Consider the following 24,839-nt stretch of genomic DNA (forward strand, 5'->3'; position numbering starts at 1 on the left):
TCAAATGGCTCTGATCACTATGGGACTTAACTTTTGAGGTCATCAGTCCCCTAGAACTTAGAACTACTTAAACCTAACTAACCTAAGGACATCACACACATCCATGCCCGAGGCAGGATTCGAACCTGCGACCGTAGCGGTCGCGCGGTTCCAACTGTAGCGTCTACAACCGCTCGGCCACTCCGGCCAGCTCCGAGTCAAGTGGCAGAGATGTTAGTTAAAGTAAAATGACGTCATGCGCAGTCCATGTTATCCATGGTCCATCGTTTTTGGGTAGCTCGGTCGACTGAGGACTTGCCAGCGAAAGGAAAAGCTCACAGCTTCTAGTCGCCATGTAGCACACACTTTTAATACGTCATGAAATTTCAAACCTTTTTAAAAAAAAAATAACATGTTGCCAATTGGAAGTATGCGACCTTTGTAGATGTGTGTATAGTAATTTATCACACGATCACTTAGATGTATAAAATATATTAGTAGTGCCAGTTACCGCAAGCAATTGCCACTTCAGATGTGCTTAACTCGCTAAAAGATTCGAGCATGTGTATAAAGAAATATAATTGGCACTTTGAACATCATAAGAACTTAAATCTCTTTATACAGGGTTCTCACAAAAAACCGCTACGCCTCTTGCCCAAGATTCAAGTAACAATGAATTAATGAAAAAATAATAGATAATGGTAACGTAAACAACATGTAGTTATCCGTTTGTAAGAGCTGCTGTAAATGGTGGCCTTGGTCACCCATGCATCGCTGACTTTGTGTGATAACGCTACCTGGAACACACCGTTGTTATGCGTGCGTGGTGTTGTTAACTTCTCTAGCAATGTTCCGTTCAAGATCGTCTATTGTACGACGATTGTCAGCATACACTTTGCTCTTTAGGGTACCCCATAAATAAAAGTCACAAGACTGTAAGTCCGGGGACCTTAAAGGCGAGAGGCCTCTACTGACAAGGCTGTCTTCAGGGAAAACGTCGGTGATGTGGGCAGTACTTTCGATTGGGTTTGTGAGCGGTTGCTCCATCTTGCTCGAATACTGCACGCAGTTTCTCTGCATCAGCTGATTGTGCATAGAAAGAGTCAAAGCTCTCTGGATATATGGCACTATTTAAGGCGTAACTGAAAAATATGGGGCCAATTACCCGCATGCCGGTGAACGCACTTCAAGCACACACCTTCTCCGGGTGGAGAGGTTCTTCGTGCTGAATGAGCTTACGTCCTGCAACCTGGCAAATGAAGCCAGGCCTCGTCTGATATGAAATTAAACAAGGGATCCAAGTAAGCGTTAGCAAGAGACGTTAACAGCCAGTAACAGTAATGAACTCTTTTATCATGATCCTCCTCATCAACTCTTGCACCACACTCGCACGACAGCCTTTTACTTTCACGTCTTCTAGTCCACGATGCAGCGACGTAAGAGATGCACCTACCTCCTTTACGACGTGCGGGACTTGTCGTAATGTCCCTGTGAATACTGTCTGTTGTTTCAGGGATGCACACCGTCGGTCACCAGTTCCTCTGCACGTTCTGAACGGATCCTGCAGACCTCCATTTCTTTTACAGATCCTGAACAGTCCTGGTTTTGGGGAGTTTCCTACCAGGATAATTTGCTTGAAACATTTATTTACATTCCTTGATGGAGCCTGTCTTATGTAACACTCCAAAATATCAATTCGCTGTTCTAATGCAAAGTGCTTTTCTGTAACAACTCGAGAATACGAGCTTCTCGCACCAAGTGACGCACAAATACACAGCTATACTCAAGTTTCCGATGAAATGCAGTGTAGCCAACTTTCGAAACAGTGTTGCCACTTCACAAGCAATTCGACTTGAAATGATTATGTGAGACACTGTATATCTGAACGAGACTTTTCAGTGGGTTACACACATATCAAGACGCCAACTACTTGCAGAAACCGGTAAAGTGAACGTTCTTTATACGAGGGTAATCCCAAAAGTAAGGTGCAAATAGCATTGATCTGTTTATTTCTACAATGGTTTACGTCAGTTTACAGCTCGAACATTTAGCAATTTTTGGAAGTAATCACTATTTCTGTCGAAGCATTTTTGTAGACGCTGTGGCAGTTTTTGTATGCTCGTGTCATACCAGCTCGCCGCCATGCTGTTCAGAAAGTTGTGAAGCTCTTCTGTCACCCCGTCGTCGGAGCTGAATCGCTGGGACCAGAATTAACGCTGACAGGTACTGTGAGGCTCAGAAAAAACTCAAACGGGCAATTCAGAACCGGAGAAGAGGAATGTTGAGCAAGGGCGTACACATTCTCCATGACAACGCTCGCCCACACATCGTTCGGCAAACCGTTGCTCTCCTGCAACAATTTCAGTGGAACAAATTCACCCACCAACCCTATACTCCTGATTTCGCGCCTAGTGACTATCACCTGTTCCCTAGGGCAAAAGAACATTTGGCCGGAAAGCGATTCAGCTCCGACGACGAGGTGAAAGAAGAGATTCGTAACTTTCTGAACAACATGGCGACGAGCTGGTAAGACGTGGGCATTCAAAGACTGCCACAGCGTCTACAAAAATGCATCGACAGAAATGGTGATTATGTCGGAAAATAGCTAAATGTTCAAGCTGTAAACTGATGTAAACCATAGTAGAAATAAACAGGTCTGCGTACTTACAAAAAATAGACCTTACTTTTGGGATTACCCTCGTACATCTACGCCATTGTAATAAATCATGATTGGAAAGTTTCAAACCGGCGCACACTCCGCTACAGGGTGAAAATCCATTCTCAAATCCCTAGGCATCCGGATTAACAACAGGTTTTCTTTCTTCAATGTTACTTATAATCCGTTTTGATTGCAACATTTTTATTCATATGACCGGTTTCGGTTCATCTGGAACCATCTTCAGATCTGTAACGATAATGACAATAATTTACTATTTCACGAATGAAAATCTTTTTCATCTTATCTAATCAACATCAAATGTACCAGAACGTACCTGATATTTCGGTTGCAGGAGTAATCCGTCCAAATCCAGCAACTTTCACATGCTGTGTCACATAAAATTGGTTGGCAGAATGCACGTTATTTATATTAATTATAACACTATTACCGACAGGTAGCGTCTGGTACATTTGTTACATTACATGTGCACTTACTGTATTCCGTAGATTTTTGTGGTTAAGTTTTATCTCCAAAAACATTTATTAAAATCTGTCAAAGTTAAAATCTGTATTTACCAAAATTATATATATATATATATATATATATATATATATATATATATATATATATATATATATATATATACTTTATAGATCGTATAAAAATAATAATTTTACTGTGTTTTGCAATTTTGATAAGTACAGATTTTAACCTTGACATCTACAGATTTAATTAAGTATTTTTGGAGATAAAAGATAAACACAAAAATCTACTGAATACAGTAAGTGCATATGTAATGTAACAAATGTACCAGACGCCACCTATCGGTAATAGTGTTATAATTAATATAAATGAAATGCATTCTGCCAACGAATTTTATGTGGCACAGCGTGTGATAGTTGCTGGATTTGGACGGGTTACTCCTGTAACCGAAAAATCATGTACGTTCTGGTACAGTTGATGTCGATTAGATAGGACGAAAAATATTTGCATTCGTGGAATAGTAAATTAGTATCATTATTGTCACAGATCTGAAGATGGTTCTAGATGAACCGAAACCGGTCATGTGAATAAAAGTTTTGCGATCAAGACGGATTATAAGTAACATTGTAAATTTCACTGATTGCTGCTATCCTATCAGACATTACGTCTGTTTTTGCAAAATTTCTTTCTTCACTTGGAATTCACGATAACTCGATGAATCCATCCTTTTCGTAATCGTCCAGGTCTTCTACGATGACAAACAACGCACGATAGTCTTCCTGCTAAATATTAAAGCTGGGAATGACGACACCTCATCTTGGGAAGTGTCACGTAGGTCGGTAACAACTCAACTGCGAAGCCCGCAGATTTGTTTCGCGAGGCTGTGATACCCGGTTTTTATTTTCGCGCCCTACATCCACTGCGACGTCGTGCTTACAAAGCGTTCCAAGTCCGGCGCCCGTTCGGCGACTGTTTCGACCGCGTCAATTGCCGAACGGAGAAAAATGAGGCGTAATGCGGCATCAGGGGACGGCAGATGCGAGGCGGCGCGCAGCTGGGTGGTCTGCCTGCGGCCGGCGAGGCGCGGCGCGGGCTGCGATTGGCGGCCGGGGGCGTGGCCCGCGCGCAGCCATGCTGGCGGCCGGCGCTCGCGGTTGGCCGCGGCGCCGGCGCGGCCCCGCCCACCGGCCGTCGCGGGTGGGGGGCGGGCGCCGGCCGCGGGCGCGGCGCGCGCAGTCGGGCAGTAGCCGTCAGAGCCCGCGCGAGAGTGGGCGTGTGCGCTGCCGCGGCGTCGCCGTCGCCATGGTGTCGTACTACAACCCGCTGGCCATGTACCGCCACCACCAGCAGGCGCAGCCCGCGCCCGCGTCGCCCTCGCCGGCGCCCGCCCCCGCGCTGCAGCACCAGGCCGCCGCCTCCTCGGCCGCCACCGCGGGCTGGTACCCGTACCACCAGCACCAGGCGCAGCACCACCACCACCAGCAGCAGTTCCTGGGCTGCGTGCCCGCGCAGGACGACCAGGCCTGGCAGCACCACCACCACCACCACCACCACCACGCCGTGTTCCAGCCCGCGCCCGACTGGGGGCCGCCGGACTTCGTGGGCGGCGCGGGGGCGGCGGGCGGCGGCGTCGTCGTGGTGGGCGACGCGGAGGCGCAGCTGCCGTCGCCGCCCATCACCGTCTCCAGCAGCGAGCTGTCCAGCCCCGGTGCCGTGGGCGGCGTGGGCGGCGGCGTGCCCGGCGGCGGCCTGTCGCCCCACCAGCAGCAGCAGCACCAGCAGCGGCCGCTGCCCGTCCGCAGCCCCTACGAGTGGATGAAGAAGCCCTCCTACCAGAGCCAGCCCAACCCAGGTAGGCCGGCGCTCCACCGTCCACTGCTTCCTCTCGCTAGAGAGGCCACTTCTTCACTTCGACTTCTGTCTCATCAATTTCGGCCGACATTTGTCTAACGATTTTTTTGACGTAAGATCAGTGCTAGTGGCATCCGCCTCCGTAGCGACCCGACCTGGAGGGAAGCCGGTTCGTCTACTTGTGGCGGATGATATGTCCGTGGCCAGTATTTGACCGGCACCGTAAGGAGAGGTGACGACGCGTAGTTTCTGATCAGTATCCTTCGCGCCAATGTCCTGGATTAAGTTCCAGTCCTCTCCACAATGTCTGAGGAATTGAGGGCATGTGACGCTATTGAAGGCGATCCGTTTGCAATACATGAGACTGCACACAATATATATATTTCTGACATTTCGCCGGCACGAGTTATTGACACTGTCAAAGAGACGATCAGCCACCAGCAATGCAGGATGAACCTTTTACAGTGGCCGCACTCGCGCTATTAAGTGAAGTCGTGTGGCAGCCACTGGCGCTAAGAGTAAAGTCGTATGGCACGAATAGCTGCGAGACCGCGAAGGTCGATGTGAGACAACTTTTCCTTCGTAAAGTATGAGAAATGTGTGTTTAAGTGTATCTGTTGAGTGTAGTTGGCTGTAATGTATATACCGGGTGATCAAAAAGTCAATATAAATTTGAAAACTGAAGCATGTGTGTCAATTTTTACCTCTCTATTTACATTATTCCGTGGTTTATTAAGTTTTCAAATTTATACTGACTTTTTGATCACCCAGTACACACACACACACACACACACACACACACACATATATATATATATATATATATATATATATATATATATCCGACAGACCCGTGAAAGATCTCTTGCGCGCGTCTTTTGCTGATGATAGTGTGCTCAGCCGCCACTTTCGTCATGCTTGGCCTCCCAGGTCCCCAGACCTCAGCCCGTGCGGTTATTCGCTTTGGGGTTACCTGAAGTCGCAAGTGTATCGTGATCGACCGACATCTCTAGGGATGCTGAAAGACAACATCCGACGCCAATGCCTCACCATAACTCCGGACATGCTTTACAGTGCTGTTCACAACATTATTCCTCGACTACAGCTACTGTTCAGGAATGATGGTGGACATATTGAGCATTTCCTGTAAAGAACATCATCTTTGCTTTGTCTTACTTTGTTATGGTAATTATTGCTATTCTGCTCAGATGAATCGCCATCCGTCGGACATTTTTTGAACTTTTGTAGTTTTTCGTTCTAATAAAACCCCATGTCATTCCGAGCATGTGTATCAATTTCTACTTCTCTATCTACATTTTTACGTGATTTACTCAGTTTTCAAATTTATACTGACTTTTTGATCACCCGGTATACACATTACAGCCAACTACACTCAACATATACACTTACACACACATTTCTCATACCCTGAGAAGCAAACGTGCCTTCGAGAGCGAAGGAGAGGGAAAACGTTTCCAATTAGTTGCCTGACGTCGCCCTTCGCGGTCTCCCAGCTATTCGTGCTATACGGCTTTACTCTTAGCGCCAGTGGCTGCCATATGACTTCACTTATAGCTCGAGTGCGGGCATTGCAAAAGGTTCATCCTGCATTGCTGTTGGCTGACCTTCTCTTTGACAGTGTCAATCACTCGTGCCCGCGAAATGTCAGAAACGTCGTAAAACAAATATCATAAATTTAGACAACATTGTCTATGGAGTGCATCTATCTGGGGCTATACTTACAGTAAAATCAACAGTCGAGATCGCAATAATATTTGTTCATTTACCTGTTTCGGCTTATGTACAAGCCATCTTCAGAATTTTTGGCCCCCTGTGGCTGCTGCTGGCAGTTGGTCGGTTTCCTCGTGACACCGCGATCGTACACTGACAGGTACACTGAGTATACGATCGTACACTGGTATCATGAGAAAACCGAGCTGCCATCACCAGCCACAGGGGACCAAAAATTCTGAAGATGGCTTTTACATAAGCCGAAACCCGTCAATAAACAAATATTATTGCTATCTGGACTGTTGATTTTAACCTAAACAAATATCAGCCAAAGATTCCGAGAAAAGCGTCAACAAGCAATAAATATTCTACAAAATATTTTACGTACAACTACAGCACTTCCCCAATACATTTAAAGAAACCATCAAATGACATTCTTATAAAAATACCGGCGACAGTCATTTTTTATCCACTAGAAATGGTAAAAACAAAGGCTTTTCTGTTATAAAATAACATGTCTGCGGCCAGTTACGATTTTGCTTGATTTTTCCCCTCCTGAATGCGTTGCAGGAGGTAAATCCTTCTCTCAGGAACGTTTTTCATATGATGTGGTATTTTTAGACACCGTGTTAGCAATGTGCGAAATGTACTATTATTCCGGCAACTTTATAATAATACGAGTATATATACTAGACATTTTGTAACTAGTGCTGTATTTTCCTCTGTAGATAATGACAAATCCTGAAGCAGGTTTTATTTGCACTTTTTTTCTCATCTTACGCAGAAAGAAACACATATTACACATTAGTTACACAAGTGACGCTCCACAGTACAGAGACTTCTGTCTCTGTACTGTGGAGCGTCACTTGTGTAACTAATGTGTAATATGTATTTCTTTCTGCGTAAGATGAGAAGAAATGTGCAAATAACAATATGTAAAATATCTTTCCGGCTGTGTCTTTCTGTTCTTAACGTCTACTGTGGAGTATCGAGTGTGTAAGTCATGTTTAATGTGTGTGAATTTCCTCTTAAGAGCAAAAAAGGTTTCTGTATCTGAAAGTAAATTTACAAATTCGACATTATCTATGGAAAAAGATTCATAATTAATTATAAAATTGGGCACATTTGTATTTATACTACATTACTGTAAACACGACAACCATGCAGCGCATCACACATCGCAAACATAGCGCATAGGTATCCAACTAACACATAAAAAATGCACTCGAAAGTGGGAAAATGCGTCGTTCAGGGACAAATGCCGGCAAAAGTAACTAGCAACTGCCGACAGCGATTATTGCTTTATTGTAAAACAATCATAAATTTTAATCATCAACTCCAAAAGCTCAAACTCTGACCATGAGACGTTGGAGGCATAAAACACAGAGGTGTTAAAAGAACGGCATCATATGACCACCAAAAGGTGTTGCAACGATGGTTAATTTACAAAGGAGTTTCAGTCATGCGACCATCTTCATCAAGTTTAAGGAAGGTTAATCGGTGTCAAATAAGCAATTGTTTTAGTTGCAGCAGCTATCAAATACACACACGTGTATTCTCAGAAACATTTTCCATCAGTCGCCAAGAGCAAACTATGGCAATCGAATAGTGTTAAAGGTGTGTGCCGCCAAGGAATTTTCGTTATCCTAGTTATATTGTTAAGGCGTGACTTCAAAGTGGTTACTTGCGCGAAATCACTCCTTTGGAAATAAATATTCAACACGACAGACAATGGGGGTTCCACAAAGCAGTACTTTCAGAACAAATGCTTCTAACGCATCAAGAAATAATACGCTATCAAACCAGCTACACTAACACTTCAGTGACAGTTAAAGGCAATCCAAATAATCGAGTTACTGCACAGGTTTTTTTTTCCCCACGCGTAGCACAATGCGCTTCGAGAATTTATTCGCGTCTTCGAGGGCCGTTGCAGTTTGCGTAAGAAGTGCGTACGATGTGTGCTTTCCGTTTTTCTGCATCTTTTTGCCTGCAGTCGGCTTCTAAGGTACTTGCTGCAGTTGGAAATTACAAATCTTGCAGGATGAATTGTTTTTTGTATAGTTAGTCAGATTTTGTGTGTCCTTCATTACAAAGAAATTCACATACACATGACACCTCATTCACAGAGTTTGTCTACTTAAATCATAACGTAAGGGCAATAATTATGTTTGTACCACAACCAGCTGCAATGAATTTATTAGCGATTCGTTTCGAGCTCTCCTAATCATTCTACTGAACGTAGGCCTACAGAAAATTATCAAATTATCGATAATCTATGGTAGTTAACTACCAGTACCGTAAATATTGTAACTGATTTCTGCGCCTTACCCCTGATGATGTGAGATAGTGGCTGTATGGCCTCTCTAATGAATAAATATCGTAAGGTAAATAAACACTGCGGTACACACATACAACTTATCGCAAGTATTATAGCGCAGTTACTGAAAACTAGTCTGCCATCATGGCCAACGTTACTACGAGGTAGGCTCATACCTGTAAGTAAATATACAAAGAAATCTGTCTTACAACACCAGCATCTGAGATTCAAGATTTATATCTCCCGTTTGCAGTCACAACGTAAAACGACAGCAGCGAAAGGGACGCAGCACAACACGCAAGCAGTCATCTCGCCCGGTACCCGTGGTAACTGCCACAGTACTCCACATTTGCAATAACTTCTAGAAACACGTTGTGCTGCATGTGAAAAAAAAGTAGGTAACTGATACGTTCATCTGAATCATTATTGACAAAATGAGATGTCACTCTGCATCGGAGTGTGCGCTGACATGAAAGTTCCTGGACTATTAAAACTGTATGCCGGACCGAGACTCGAAGTAGGGACCTATGCCTTTCGCGGGCATGTGTTTTACCATCTTAGTTACCCTAGCACGACTCAAGACCCGTCGTCACAGCTTCAGTTTTGCCCGTACCTCGTCTCCTACCATCCAAACTTCACAGAAGCTCTTCTGCGAACCTCGCAGAACTAGCACTCCTGAAAGAATGGATAATTGCGGAGACATGGCTTAGCCACAGCCTCCTATCTTTCAGGAGTGCTAATTCTGCAACGTTCACAGAAGAGCTTCTGTGAAGTTTGGAAGGTAGGAGACTAGGTACTGGCAGAATTGGAGCTGTGAGGACGGGTCGTGAGTCGTGCTTGGGTAACTCAGATAGTAGACCACTTACCCTCGAAAGGCAAAGGTCCAGAGTTCGAGTCTCTGTCGGGCACACAGTTTTAATCTGCCAGGAAGTTTCATTATTGACAAGTTCCAAGTTTTCCTAAATCTTCGTTTATGGCGCATAAAATTAAGGTGGTTTTTTCGTGTATTTAATGTCACCTGCTAAACGACCAGAAAGTGGTTACTGGTGGTCGACAATTACTTCTACAGTCTACACGCGCCTACAATGCGTGCTACACGTGTCGTCTGCTGTTTTCATATGACAGATGCTTTATTGTGCTTCGCGTCTCTTTCGATGCACAAAAATCGCGCTACAGATCGACTACGACGCCGAAAGTTCCCTTAGTTAGGATATACCATTACCTTACTAAGTTGCCATGTACCAATTATAACATTCCTTGCATCATTTCGTGGCTCCCTATTCGTTCTCTTCATCTTTTAGTCCCCAGAAAACGTCGGCGTGGATAAGATTTATCACATAATTCGCCTCTCTATAACTTTTTCATTATTTTTACACAATTAATTATATAAATGACAAATGCGGAACACACTGTTCTACACATTTTACGGATGAACGTCCGTCGACTGTCTGTACTTCGGATTTTAGATTTTTATTTCCGATACGTAGTTGGAAATGCAGTGTTTCCTACGCTGTGGTGAGGCGACAATGTGAATGTAGAAAACTGCGATGACGGAACCTCCGCCTCAAAATACGTGTAGGAAATAAAAATCTGAAAATCGAAAGTCAGCCTGTTGAGGGACTGTTATTTATAAACAGTGTATATCTTTTACTGTGTGTGTGTGCGCGCCACGTGAAACCATTATGGATTTATATCCTATATTCTCACTGATTTATCTATATCTGTGCTGTTACTATAGACTAAAGTTAATAATTTGTCATGCTTCGTTCGTGTTTGAACTCTGCTAGCTAGCGAATGAAAATGTCATTAAATTCCCCTGCCGCGTCTCGAAGGTAACAAGTGAAGTAACGACGCAATGCGGCTACTCACGAATCCCAAAGGAAAGGAGGTGAGGACCGTAACCGCAAGACCGCGCATGGATAGACTATTTGACTACGTGGTCAAACTGTTCCTTGATTATCCACCTGCAACGGCTGCAATAATGACTCACACATGAAGACAGAAGCCGACACTCCGTTGCGTGTTGTACCATATAGCGAACAACGCGTGAGCGATGTGCATAGCTGTCCAAAAGCAGAAAAGAAATGTACCCGTAAAATATACACCGCACTCTTGTCGATTCATTTAATTAGTCGTTGCACATGATTTGTACAATGACACTTCTACAACAAAAGAAGAGATTTACTTTTTATAATAATGACACAAACCAGTTAACAATTTTTGTAATGCTTATAAGCCTTCCTCTAGACAGAGGTACGCCAGAGGTTTTGTCTATAACTTAAGAACACGCTTTTGCGTAATAATTTGTTGGAGAGAAAAAACTTATATTTTACATATTTATTGAACGCTAATAAGCACTTCCCTTCTTTCATTACCGAGCGAGCTGGCGCAGTGGTTAGTACACTAGACTCGCATTCGGGAGGACGACGGTTCAAACCCGCATCCTGCCATCTTGATTTAGCTTTTCTCTGAATTCCCGAGATCGCTTCAGGCAAATGCCGGAATGGTTCCTTCGAAAGGGCACGGCCGATTTCCTTCCCTAACCCGAGCTTGTGATCTGCCTCTAATGACCTCGTTGTCGACGGGACGCGAAACACTAATCTCCTGATCCTAGAGCAGAACATCTACAACTGCATTATGCATAGCCCGAAAACTAGTTTGTAAATAATAAATGAATCATATCACGAAACTGTGGATTTTTAAAGCGTATTCTTCGCTCTTTTGCTAAATTGTCGCAGCCTTATTTTAAAAAAACCAGTCATAAAATGAAGTGTTATGAATTGCTCACGCGGGAGCGATACGAAATTAGCTTCCACGATTGTTTCATACAACAAAACAGGCTTTCTCGAGTCGCAATATCGGTGTTGTTAGCTTAGACAAGATTTTACATTTATTTAAAAAGGTTCCGCAGTGTATATGAATTAGTCACATTGGGAAATTCATCAGAAAATTGATATCTTTCTTCAGTTTGAAGAACAATACAAGAACGCATTATTTCGTAATTCTAAAATAAGCTTCTTTTCAGGTAATGAAACAAAGGAACTAGTGATGTCCCCTACGGAACGAAACTTGACCACCAACACTTATGAAGGTTGTTCGGATCTGTAGCTTGTGTCTGTCCGGTAAGTTGAGCGTATCGCCGAAGTTCCTGGTCGGTTTTTCGCAGCCTTATGCCGTTAGCATTTCTTTCGATATTTCGTCTCGTCTCTGCTCAACTTGAGATCCGACACATATGAGCAATAAATCGAACTTATTTATGCGTGTCTCGTTTCTTTTTTATTTTTAGCCTTTTATTCATTCGTGTTTTGACGGCTGCACCCGCGCGAGGAAGTCCTGTTCTGAACTGCTTCGTAGCACCGCGACTGTCGAGAATTTCGACAGTTTAAACTCGTGTGTACGTCTTCTGATGTCGGTTTATAGATTTGCGGAACAGTAGTTTCATAAGAGTAGATGAGGCAGAGGAATACGCTAATACCAAGCCTCGCTATTCTTTGATCCGTATACTTAACACTTCCGTCGAGTTTCTACTGGAACACAAACGCCCCGAACGCTACTGCAAGGAACGGGCAGTGACAAATTGAATTCTAGGGCGATTACTGGAATCAGTGGAGCCGCAGGAAGTCAGCAGGACACAACACTCTCGTCAACTGCTAGCTGAGGCGATTTTTTTCGACGTCTCAAGAGCTACTGACAGTCCTGTTCACAGAGGACGTCAGTTCCTTATTGCTGGCGCTTTATTGTGGACTCGTTAGACTGTCGGATTGTCTCCCACGGTTGAACAACAATAATCCTGCAGGAGGAATGTTTTTGTGAGAAACCTAGTTGTGATACGGCTATTACAACCGAACAAAATCCGTGAACTTCTTCGGACATAGGTAGCTTATGTTGAGTGAGTGATGACCAGATGGTCCACGGTGCAATCCATTTATTCTGCAACTAAGTGAAGATCAGTAACGATATAAGGAGAATTACATGATTGTAGTAGCATAAATGCAAATGTTTGTAACGTAAGAATGAAACGAAACGTTCTTTAGAGACGATTTTGTGCAGTGTACCTTGTGGCCTGCAGAGCGAAACATGGTTTCCATGTGTGTATGTTTGCTGCTAAGTTAATGTCGTCGGTTTTTCCTTGCTCGGCGTTTCTCGCTCGTTTTTGAATTTCTGTTGGCTGTTCTTTTGTTCAATGGCGCACAGCTAGTCCCGTTCGCAATCTGGCCGAGTTTAAACGGGGAGCACCCTAGTGAGACAACTGAGGGAGATGTCGGAATATCGCGCAAAGAGAAAAGTTAACTGTGCTGCGAGTCCGTGCGCTTACAAATCGGCGCTCTCCCTTCTTAAGTCCAGAAGCGTACACCAGGGTTACTTTGTGCCTGCATTTCTATTTACTGCTTGTTTCTGTGCGCGCGCCAGCTCGTTGCCACCAGTCTCTGAGAGAGACCCAATAGATGATGGTCGTTCCAAGATGTAAGACGCAATTGTTAAATTTATTCTACAGAAATATGTTTTTATGGATCACTGTGGCCCTGGAGTACGCACTGTGTAAGTGTTCTGTCACTGGGTGCGAAGTACATTTATGTGAACACAACACTTAGGAATGACGTTTTACTAACGGAAGATGCTACACGGGAAGCACTGTTGGATGAACTCAGTCGTGAAGCTGATGCAAGTGACTTTCGTTATGAAAGTGATAGCTAATCTGATGCTCCCGCAGCAGTTATGGACAGTGCCGAAATTGCTCAGTCGGCCGAGTATTCAGACAACTATGAAGAAAATACAATTGTCCACGGTAACAAAATGTCAGTGGTGGAACACACAGCTGCTCCTAATAGAAGAGGTCTGTCAGTTGTCGATAAACTCTAGTCGATACTCCCAAGAGCATGGAAATATTTGTGTAATATGTGCATTCCATTAAATGAATAGTATCTTCACCTAATTAAAGTGAAAATAAAGTGTTTGTATCCTGATCAGTTCAAATTCCATCACTGAAAATCTTCCGTTAAAATTTTTTACTTTTAAAACAATAAACTGGTAGCCAAGATCGCAGGAATTCTTTTTATTCCATGATTACCGGTTTCGGCGAAACTAAAGCCACCATCGTCGGATCTTAGGACACATACAGGTTACAACAACAAGGCAAACAATGGTGATTACAAGTGCAAGCTAGGTACTAGTATGTGATGGAGACACTTAACATTTATAATGTCATCTCTCTTGGACGCCTATGTGCTACTTACGACGATTTTGTAAGGCCTGCGTGTTATAGGCAACTATTAATATCACCATTGTTTTGCCTCGATGTTGCAACCTGTATGCGCCCTAAGATCCGATGATGGCGGCTTTAGTTTCGCCGAAACCGGTAATCATGGAATAAAAAAGAATTCCTGCTATCTTGGCTACTAGTTTATTGTTTTACAAGCATCTAGATCGCTCCCAAATAAGCACAATGTGCTCCCTACAAAATTTTTACTTTGTCTCGATGTTTGGATTTTTGAAGAAGTACATGACAGAGGAGAAGGAAATGCGCTTAGTGTATAAAAGTTCAATTGCATTATAAAATATTCTGTATTCAGGCAGTTTTCCCAATAGATAACTGGGTCACTGCGCCGCTGGTGTTCAGTTAGTGTGGCAGTTCCAGATGTGTGCTCTACTAGGGTTAACTGCGACGTTTGACTTCCGGACGACGTCGGAGCAGACGCATATAGAACACTCCGCAAAGTGGTTATGAGATCCCCCCAGAGATAAGTCACACCGACAGCTAACATCCAGCTGAGAAGCATCTGACAGCTGAGGTGAGGGCATAAGCGAGTAAAAGCGGAGAACGCGACACAGCGAGGCAGAGAACGCACGGAGCAGCTGGACAACGAAACATATTTTTTTCCTTGCTATCTGCACAGCGTCAAACTTTATATGTCAGTTACTATGTGCATATAATGAAGAATTACGTGAATTTTATTAGCATAGCCCCCCCCCCCCCCCGTCAGTCCCAAAAATTTGGAGGGTGGATTAATAAAAAACAGATAAAAGTCAAGAAGGTGGTTTTAATGCTTCAGGTGTTCTATACAGTCTTCCCGCACTTGAGTAAAAAGCACAGAACGTTCATACAACCAAGCGAAACTGTCACAGACACCCTTCTCTGGGATGCCGTTAACTCGCGCTACATACTGGCTCGGGTATCGTTTATGTCCTCAAAGCGTTGAACCTTTACAGGAATTTCGGCATTTTTGTGGTAGATTCGTACTGATAATACCAGGTCTTGTCAACTCGCGATGCTATTTTTCCAGAAAAGAATCGTTCGCGTTGTGCATTTCAGTCAAGTCGCGGCAGCCGTCGACGCCTCGTTGTCTTTTGTTCGGGGGTGGAGGCGTGCGCTTTCCCCGGTGATCCCGTCGTATACAGACAAGTCGCGACGCTGGGAAATTGTAGCGAAATGCAGGAAGACCTGCACAGGATCGAAACTTGATGCAGGGCAAGTGATCAACAGCATAAACAAATGCAACGTACTGCGAATACATAGACAGAAAGATTGGATGATTCCATAACAGCTGAGCAATCACTGGAAGCAATTACTTCCATCAAATATCTAGGAGCATGCGTACCGAGCGATTGGAAGTGGAACGACCGCATAAAATTAAGGCCTGTGCCAGAGAGATTCATTGGAAGACCCCTCAGGAAAAGTAGTCCATCAACAAAGTAAGCAGCTTGCAAAATACTCGTTCGACCAGCACTTGAGTATTACCTGTCAGTGTGGGTTCCGTACCAGATAGGACTGATAGATAAAAACTAAAGAATAGCGGTGCGGTTCGTTACAGGTTCATTCAGTAAGCGCGAAAGCGTCACCGAGATAATCAGCAAACTCCAGTGGCAGTCAAGAGAGGCATTCTCAACGCGGGGTTTATTGTTTAAGTAACACGTGTAACATGTGCATTTTTCCTATTGCCGTTTCAGCTGAGCGGGATGCGAACTGTTCATGGCTTCTGCTCAGTGTTTCCACTTAGGATGTTGGTTTTACTCTACGGTAGTTTCTTCCGGAATTATTCCTAAAATACCCTCAAAAAACTTAAAAGTTCCTAATTTTAGGGCGTTTAATTATAAGAAAGAACTACAGATTATTTTACGTATTTAATAACAAGAAATACTTCCACTATACTATACAAAAATCTTTCTGATTTACAGGATCAGAAGCTCAAGCATAAGTTTTAGACCGTTTCCCTATTTTTAACATGGCACTCTTGAGTTTTGAAATCGGGTAATTCTTTGCTAGCATTTACAACTTTGTATTAAGGAATTCATTAAGGTTTTCGTTGTTAAATCTATTTCTTTTGTCCTATCTTAGATTTTTAGAAACAACGAATAATCCTTCTACCTCAGCATTTGAAGATGGAACTTCTAATAAAGTGAAATGACCACTTATTTTCGAAAAATAAAACTGCCATGATGATCTTTACAGCTTAGTACCTTATTCTAGTAAATTTCATGTGGCAATTTATTTTTATTTGTTTCTTACCTTCAACAACAAAATGCTTGACTTTGATGAGAGCTTGATGTCTTCATTCACTGTTTGCTTTTTGCATGTTGCTTTTTGTCACCAAGAAGTTAAAATGGTTTAACACATATTTCACAGCCTGTTGCTCCATATTTCGTGCTACTTCAGAATCTAAATATTTCAATAAATTGGGAGGTTTTTCATCGAAGTAGAACCGCTGTTGTATCTTCAGCATTATTTCCGTTTGAAATTCCTGGCAAGCTGCATAAAATTTGCTCTTTCTTTCTTCTGGGTATTGAGTGTAGCATTACAACAGCCTTATTTTAATTTCATACTCCTTCCTATGCCTCACTTCTGAAGCTGAGAATCTGTGTAATACGCGTTCACAAAACATGTGTTGTTTATTCCATGCCAGCTGATGGATATGAGGTGCACACGCCGAAAGTTAACCTGGAACACAATCACTAAAACATTTCCCTTCTCGCGTCCCGACACCGGCAGTGACTTAATATCTGCTTTTCCTCTATACTTATCACGCCCCTATGTAATCGATCAACTTTTTGTGCGATTACTTTAGGTATAAGACGACTAACTTCTGATGTCACCCTTAAGAACGGTAATACTACAATTAATATAGTAGGCTAAAATTAGATGGAGTGTAGTCATTAAATCGGTTGGGCCGTGGAGGAAAGTAATACATTCAGTGGGGCCTACTATAAATAATAGGGTTATCACCTTCGTTCGATTTTACCCTAAATTTCCCTAAATCCCTCTCAAAATACAATAGCTGTAAACCACTTATAATTTAAGACGTTTCATCTAAAAAAAAGAATAAAATTCCTAAAAGTGGAAACTTTGGTTCTGCTAATGGTCGTTTCGAATGGCGCACGGTATAACAGCACTAATCAAAATGTAATACAGTTCCTGAACTGTACTTGGTATGCTGCAGCACATAAAACAGACATACAATCTGTTACCACATTCTTCTACAGAAAAACAATCGAAATGAACAATAGGAAAATAAAACTGCTGTTTTACGGCGGAACAATGCAGCTGTTTGTGCAGACGACGACGGTACATTAACTTTTAACATATCCTTATACAGGAAAACGTAGGAAAAAATGGAAATTTGTGGTAAGGTCTTATGGGACCAAACTGCTGAGGTCATCGGTCCCTAAGCCTACACATTACTTGATCTGACTTAACCTAACTTACGCTACAGACAACACACACACCCATGCCCGAGGGAGGACTCGAACCTCCGACGTGGAGAGTCGCACTGACCGTAACAAGACGCCCTAGACCAAGCGGCTACCCCGCGCGGCTGGAAAACGTAGTAACAAAAAAAAAAAAAAAAAAAAAACAAAAAAAAAACATTCGATATTAATACATTATTCTACAGGAAAGTGTAAGAAATGAAAATAAAATAGGAGATATAGGAACTAAGAAAGGCGAACAAACATAAAACTGCATTTACTATTAACAAATCATTTTTACAGATACGCGGGGAAAATTAAATTTGTTTTATAATCAAATAGTTAGTACGTAAAGCATTACCTGGCGAGATGGTGCATAATAAGCGTGCGCAGTACCTTTACTTCATACGTAAGGGCTGGACACCTAGCTGTTCTTCTCACAATTCTGGCGCTTGTGCTGGCTCGGTGGAGCTGTTGCTGATGTCCGAAACAGAGGTCTTTGTCTAGTCTGAATCTGCCTCGTCAGATACATCCTCAGAACCACGCGATGAAATTTCACTGTCACTATACGATTCAAGATGAATGATTACGTCAAGCTTCGTCCATCAATGCGTCTCTAGACCGGTATTCGTCTATAATAGTCTTCATTTTATCACAGCCCTTCTTCCAGTCGCCTTTTGTAATGCTTTGCGCTGTAGCGTTAGTCATTTGTTTACGTTGGGAAAGGGTAACGCTGCTGACATTGTTCGATGACACTTACTGTTTCACTGAATTCCAGATAAGTTAGATGGGGGTTCAGATCACGGTTGTAGGATGGAAGGCGTAACTCTTTTAGTTCTTTCCCGGCTTCTTTCAGTACTCTATATTTGCTGCATATTCTGACTCGGGTTTGTAACGTTTTACAATTTCCTAGGGCTCGTTCCGAGTTAAATCTGCCCTGAACGGAATTTTGTGTTTAGTCAGCCATGATTGTATATCTGCTTCACGAGAATATGTGTTAGGCTCTTTATTTTCGTGTACACAATGGTAGGGTGCATTGTCTAGCACATTGTCTGTACCACAACACTTCCAGCTGGGATATCTGGTATTAGGCGCTCTTCCCGCCATTTCATATAACTGTCACTGTTCATTTCGTTTCGATACTCTTCAGATGCACCCTCACTGAACCCCATTCTCCTCCCTCCTGAACCACTTTTCCTCTTTGTCCAGAACTTTTATTTTCCGCACACCTCGTACGTCACTGTGCTGCCATCGTTTACTAACAGTACAATGTGTGTACACGATGGGTTCCTTCGCACATTTTTCTTTTTCTGTCGTTGTTCTAAGAAAGCATGCGCACCATGCTAACGTGTTCTCTCTCTGAACCAGAAATATTGTTCTATTTTTACTTTTTGTTAAACGTATCCTTCAAAAATTTCCAAAAAGTGATTCGCTTCCCTGTGAAATTAAAGTCTATATCCTCCATTCAAAAACTGTAAGGCTTTAGAAGAGTCGATATTTCACTTTAGACGTTGCAATATTTTAAGAACTTTCTTTTCACTAAGCACTTGTCAAAGTCGTGGAGACACTTTCTTTTCTTCCTCAATCTCGTCTTCCTTGGAGACAGCACTCCGCCTGGCTTACCTAACATTGTTCACAATACTGCGCGCTGTTCTTCAAAACACTCTTTCCCACTGCAGCTGCTGCCCTCTGCATAACTCTTTCTAAGGGTGTTCGCAAATATTTCCGTCTTTCACAACTGAACTACGTTATTTATAAACACCTTTCCACTTGGGCACACTTTTTTAGCATCATATATTTACGCAATGACTATCTATTCTAGCAGACGCCAGGAACACACAGCAGATGTAACGCACTGCGACTGATCAAGAGCTTGACTGTAGAATGCCTAGCCACGTGCCTCAGTCGTGTACTGTCGAGTGTTGTCGGTTGCCTTCGGTTCCGTCTGTAGGTAAACAAAGTTTAGTTCCGCATTCCGCCGTCGGCAGTTGTGAAATGAACAGCTTATGCGTTCCTAGAAGAGTCAACATATATACTGCTTCCTCCTGCGTATATCTCGCGAAAAATTCATGAAGATAAAATTATAGAGATTCGAGGCCACACGGAAACCTACCGGCATTCCTTCTTCCCGCGAGCTATTCGCGACTGGAACAGGAAAAAAGGGAGGATGGGGGGAGTGACAGTGTAAACAAAGTAACTTCCGCTTGCAGAGTACAAATGTAGATGCAGAAGTAGATGAACTGATTGTCTACCATACAACTGCACACATTTACAGAGAAGCGCCCATGAAAATGTGTGCACGAAGGCATGTGTGTTTTCTCCGGACCACCGATATGACACAAGTTGTTGATAGTTATAGTAACTTGATCGGTAAACTATACAGATGGGCCTACTCGGCGTGATTTCTCGTCAATAGTATAACGGAACGGCCGCGAACCTCTTCGCTGCCTTACGCGCACGAGCTTACGTTTATTTACGTTCGGGGTCGACCGACCGCCAGTCCCTGCACTAATCATCGGTCTACTGCAGGTCTTACTGCAATTCCCTGCAGCCATCTTGCTTTGCCGTATTCTTTTAGGCGACACCATCATCTGCCAAAAGCATAATGGATTCGCGCTTATTGTCAAAAGTACGATCGTAAGGGATATCGAACGAACTTTGAGACTGGATTCAGGACTTTTTGATGGGGGGGGGGGGGGATGTAACATGTTACGTATGTTAGAAAGATGTAGAAGTAACTTCGGGTGTGACACAGTGAAATTTGTGGTGATTGTTGCTGGTCACGTTGCATATTAATAACCTTGTGGACAAAATTAATAGTAACCTCAGACTTCTCGCAGAAGATCCAGTATCTACAATGAAGCACTGTCTGAAAGAAGCCGCATAGAGGTCTCTTAAACCAAGTGTCAGCTTTGAGCAAATTATGCTCTGTGCAAAATTCTGCCAGGCGGCTTCCTCTTTCATTCCTTTCTACTAGTCCGTATTCGCCTGCTACTTTTTCTTCTCTTCCTTTTCCTACTATCGAATTTTAATCTCCCTTGGCTATTAAATTTTCGTCTCCCTTAACTATCTGAATAATCTTATTATCTCATCATACATTTCTTCAATCTCTCCATCATGTGCAGAGCTAGTTAGCCTATAAAGTTGCTCTACTGTGATGGATGTGCGCTTCGTATCTATCTTGGCTATACTGTTCATAGTAGCTTATCCGCGTTCCTATTTTTTGATTCATTATTAAACCTACTCCTGCATTACCTCTGTTTGTTTTTGTAATTGTAACCCCGTATTTACGTGACCAGAAGTCCTGTTCCTCCTATACCGAACTTTACTAACTCCCACTATATCTAACTTTAACCTATCCATGTCTCTTTTTGAATATTCTAACCTGACATTTCTCGCTCCGATCTGTAGAACACGTTTTGTTTCTCCTGATAATGACAACCACCTGAGTAGTCTCCGCCCGGATATCCGAACAGGGAACTATTTTACCTCCAGAATATCATTCAACCACAAAGTAGAGCTCCATATTTTCGGGAAAAATTTCTGCTGTAGTTCCAGCACAGCAAGGCTGTTTTGGTTGATGTTAGAAGGCCAGATCAGTCAATCATCGTGATTGTTGCGCGGCGGAATAAAGGTATAATTAATTATACCAATAGACGAATATATGGAACAGCAATTAATAGTACATATAGGGCAGAATAAAAGGAAATTACAAACGGGAATAGAAAAAAAGAGCAATTGAAATTGAGGGATTGGGCAAGAAAGTATGAGATAATGCAGCTGACGTTATTGGGAAAACTGAAAGGAATCGGGTCAGATGGTTTGGCATGCCTTTGGATATGTGGCTCCAGAGAATAGTAAAGTGGACGAAGTGATGGGAGAGGGAAATAGAAGACTACACTAGACAGAACTGCAGTATGTAACATTGAACGAATGCACTTTATATTAACAGGTCAAAGTGGTGCATTACCAACTTATTTTAAATCAATATATTTTAAATGTTTAGAAATGTAAAACTTTTTGCTTCACAAAACGAGAAACGTAGTTTCCTCTGACTATAATATGAGTCACAGTTGGACTCGGCCAACTCAAATGAATATTTGGGTGTAACACTCTGTGCTGATATGAAATCGAATGAGCACATAGGCTCAGTAAAGGTAGAGCTGATGGCAGACTTCGGTTTGTTGGTAGACTAAACGCAGTCAATCTACGTAGGAGATTGCTTACAAATCACTCGTGCAACCCATTCTAGAATACTGCTCAAGTGTGTAGGCTGCATACCAGATAGAACACAGAAGGGCAGCACGAATGATCACATGTTTGATTGACCCGTGGGAGAGTGTAACAACTGGCAGACTCTTGAAGATAGACGTCAACTATTCCGAGAAAGCCTGCTTAAAATTTTTTAACAAGCGGCTTTAAATGATGACTCTAGGAATATACTACAACCCCTTACGTATTGGACACGTAGGGATGGTGAGGACAACATTAGATTAATTACAGCACGCTCAGATACATTTAAATAATCGTTTTCTCCGAGCTCCGTTCGTGGATGCTACGGGAAAATGGCGTAATCACTGGTATAGGGGGCGTACCCCACTTCACTGTCGTTTGCAGAGTATAGATGTTGTTGTAGATACAAGGAGCTGTCGTATGGAAACGAGACAGGTGGAAAAATGTGAATAAATTGTTTATCACTTCAAACGTAATCGCCATAGTTCTAAATACTTTTATTCCGTTGTCAGACAAGACGGTCAGGGCCTTGATAGAAACATATTTTAGAACCGTGATAGTATCCAGGCATGCACCTCTTCGTCCGAAGCAAATCGACGGCCACGAGTGCCTTTTTTCAGTGCAGCTAAAGGTTGGAAATCGCATGAGGACAGATCGGAACTGTGCGGGGGATGTGTAAGGGACTACCAGCGAAACTTCTACATCTACACGAATACTCTGCAAATAACACTTAAGTGCCTGCAGAAGGTTCATCGAACCAGCCTCACAATAATTCTCTATTATTCCACTCTTGAACATAGCGCGGGAAAAAGAATACCTACAGCCTACAGTGTATCTTTCCGTGCGAACTCTGATTTCCCTTACTTATTGCGACGATCGTTCCTCCCTATGTAGGTCGGAGTCAATAAAATATTTTCGCGTTCGGAGGAGAAAGGTGGTGATGGAAATTTCGTGAGAAGATTCCGGCGCGACGAAAAACGCCTTTATTTTAATGGTGTCTACCCCAAATCCTGTATCACGTTAGTGACACTATCTCGCCTATTTCGCGATAATACAAAACGCCCTGCCCTTCTTTGAACTTTCTCTATGTACTCTGCTAATCCTATCTGGCAAGGAACCCAGACGCGCATCACTACTCCAAAAGAGGACGCACAAGCAATGTGCGGGCAGTCTCTCTAGTAGATCTGCTACATCTTCCAAGTGTTCTGCCAATAAAACGCCATATTTGGTTCTCCTTTCCCAAATTTTTTTGTGTTCTTTCCAAATTAAGTTGTTTGTAATTGCAATTCCTAGGTGCTTAGTTGATTTTACAGCTTTTAGATTTGACAAATTTACCGTGTAACAGAAACTTAATGCGTTCTCTTTAGCACCCATGTGGTGACCTCACATGTTCCCTTATTTGGGGTCGATTGCTAATTTTCGCAGCATTCAGATATCATTTCTAAATCGTTTTACAATTTGTTTTGATGTTCTAGTGAGTTTACTAGGCGATAAACGACAGAATCGTCAGCAAACAACCTAAGACGGCTGCTCAGATAGTTTCTTACATCGTTACATATATAAGAAACAACAAAAGGCCTATAACACTACCTTGGGGAACGCCAGAAATCCCTTCTGTTCCACTCTATGCCTTTACGTCAATTACTACGAACTGTGACCTCTCTGACAGGAAATCACGAATCGAGTCACGTCACTGAGACGATATTCCATGAGCACGCTTTTCTGGTACAGTGTCAAAAGCCTTTTAAAAATCTAGAAATACGTAATCAATTTGAAATCCGTTGTCAACAGCTCTCAGCGCTTCACGTGTGTAACGAGCTAGTTGTGTTTCACAAGAACGAGGTTTTCTAAATTGCGTTCACTGTGTGTCAGTACACCGTTCTCTTCGAGGTAATTCATAATGTTCGAACGCAATATATGTTCCAATATGCTGCTAAACATCGACGTTAATGCATTCGTTCGCAGGAGAGCTTCTGTAAAGTTTGGAAGGTAGGAGACGAGGTACTGGCAGAAGTAAAGCTGTGAGGACGGGGCGTGAGTCGTGCTTGGGTAGCTCAGTTGGCAGAGCACTTGCCCGCGAAAGGCAAAGGTCCCGTGTTCGAGTCTCGGTCCGGCACACAGTTTTAATGTGCCAGGAAGTTTCATATCAGGGCACACTCCGCTGCAGAGTGAAAATCTCATACTGAATGAGAACTTTCGTGGTCGTTGAATAGGACCAAAGTCTGTCGGCAAATGGCCTGCGAGATCCCCCGATTTGACTGTTCTTGGTTCAACTGGCTCTAAGCACCATGGGAATTAACATCTGAGGTCATCAGTCCCCTATACTTAGAACTACTTGAACCTAACTAACCTAAGGACATCACACACATCCATGCACGAGGCAGGATTCGAACCTGCGCCGGACTGAAGCTCCTAGAACCACTGGCCCCCGCGGCCGGCGACTCTTCTCGGTTTCTTTCTTTGGGGAGCACTCAAAGATGCAGTCTATGACGAAGCCCCAACTACGTGTCGTCAAATCGCCAGTGCACGCTCTGTCACATCATCCACTGTAATTACACCTGTTCATAGTTCTTTCGAACAACGATTGCAAATGTGCCTTTCAGTCCATGGTCAACAGTTTGAAGATATTCTTATATAAGGGATAAAGCTACTTTTTGGAAGATAAAATTTATGTTATATGATTTATGAGTTACTATACCACTGTTAGTAAATTGTTTACTTCATTTACATGTGTACAAAATTGTATTTCAGTGTCAAGTAAGTCGACAACGTGTATTGTACGTAGCTGCTAACGTTGTCATTATACGCTTATTTTCAGCGTTTTCGACGTTTCGTTACGAAGAATATTTATTTTGCAGTTTACATATAGTTACCAAAGTATTTTTAATAAAATGTTTAGTTCAACGA

General features: G+C 42.8%; 1 protein-coding gene across 2 annotated transcripts in view; it reads left to right on the top strand.

The window, feature by feature from the left end:
- The first annotated feature begins 4,385 nt into the window (after positions 1-4,385).
- Positions 4,386-24,839, top strand: part of LOC126281326 (homeobox protein CHOX-CAD) — a 312,230-nt gene continuing 291,776 nt past the window's right edge. For both annotated transcript variants that reach the window (XM_049980183.1, XM_049980182.1), the window contains exon 1: positions 4,386-4,973. In XM_049980183.1, coding sequence (XP_049836140.1) covers positions 4,424-4,973 — 550 coding nt within the window. In that variant the 5' untranslated portion in view covers positions 4,386-4,423. The remainder of the gene's footprint in view (positions 4,974-24,839) is intronic.

Source organism: Schistocerca gregaria, chromosome 7, assembly GCF_023897955.1.
Source record: "Schistocerca gregaria isolate iqSchGreg1 chromosome 7, iqSchGreg1.2, whole genome shotgun sequence".
Lineage (NCBI taxonomy): Eukaryota > Metazoa > Arthropoda > Insecta > Orthoptera > Acrididae > Schistocerca > Schistocerca gregaria.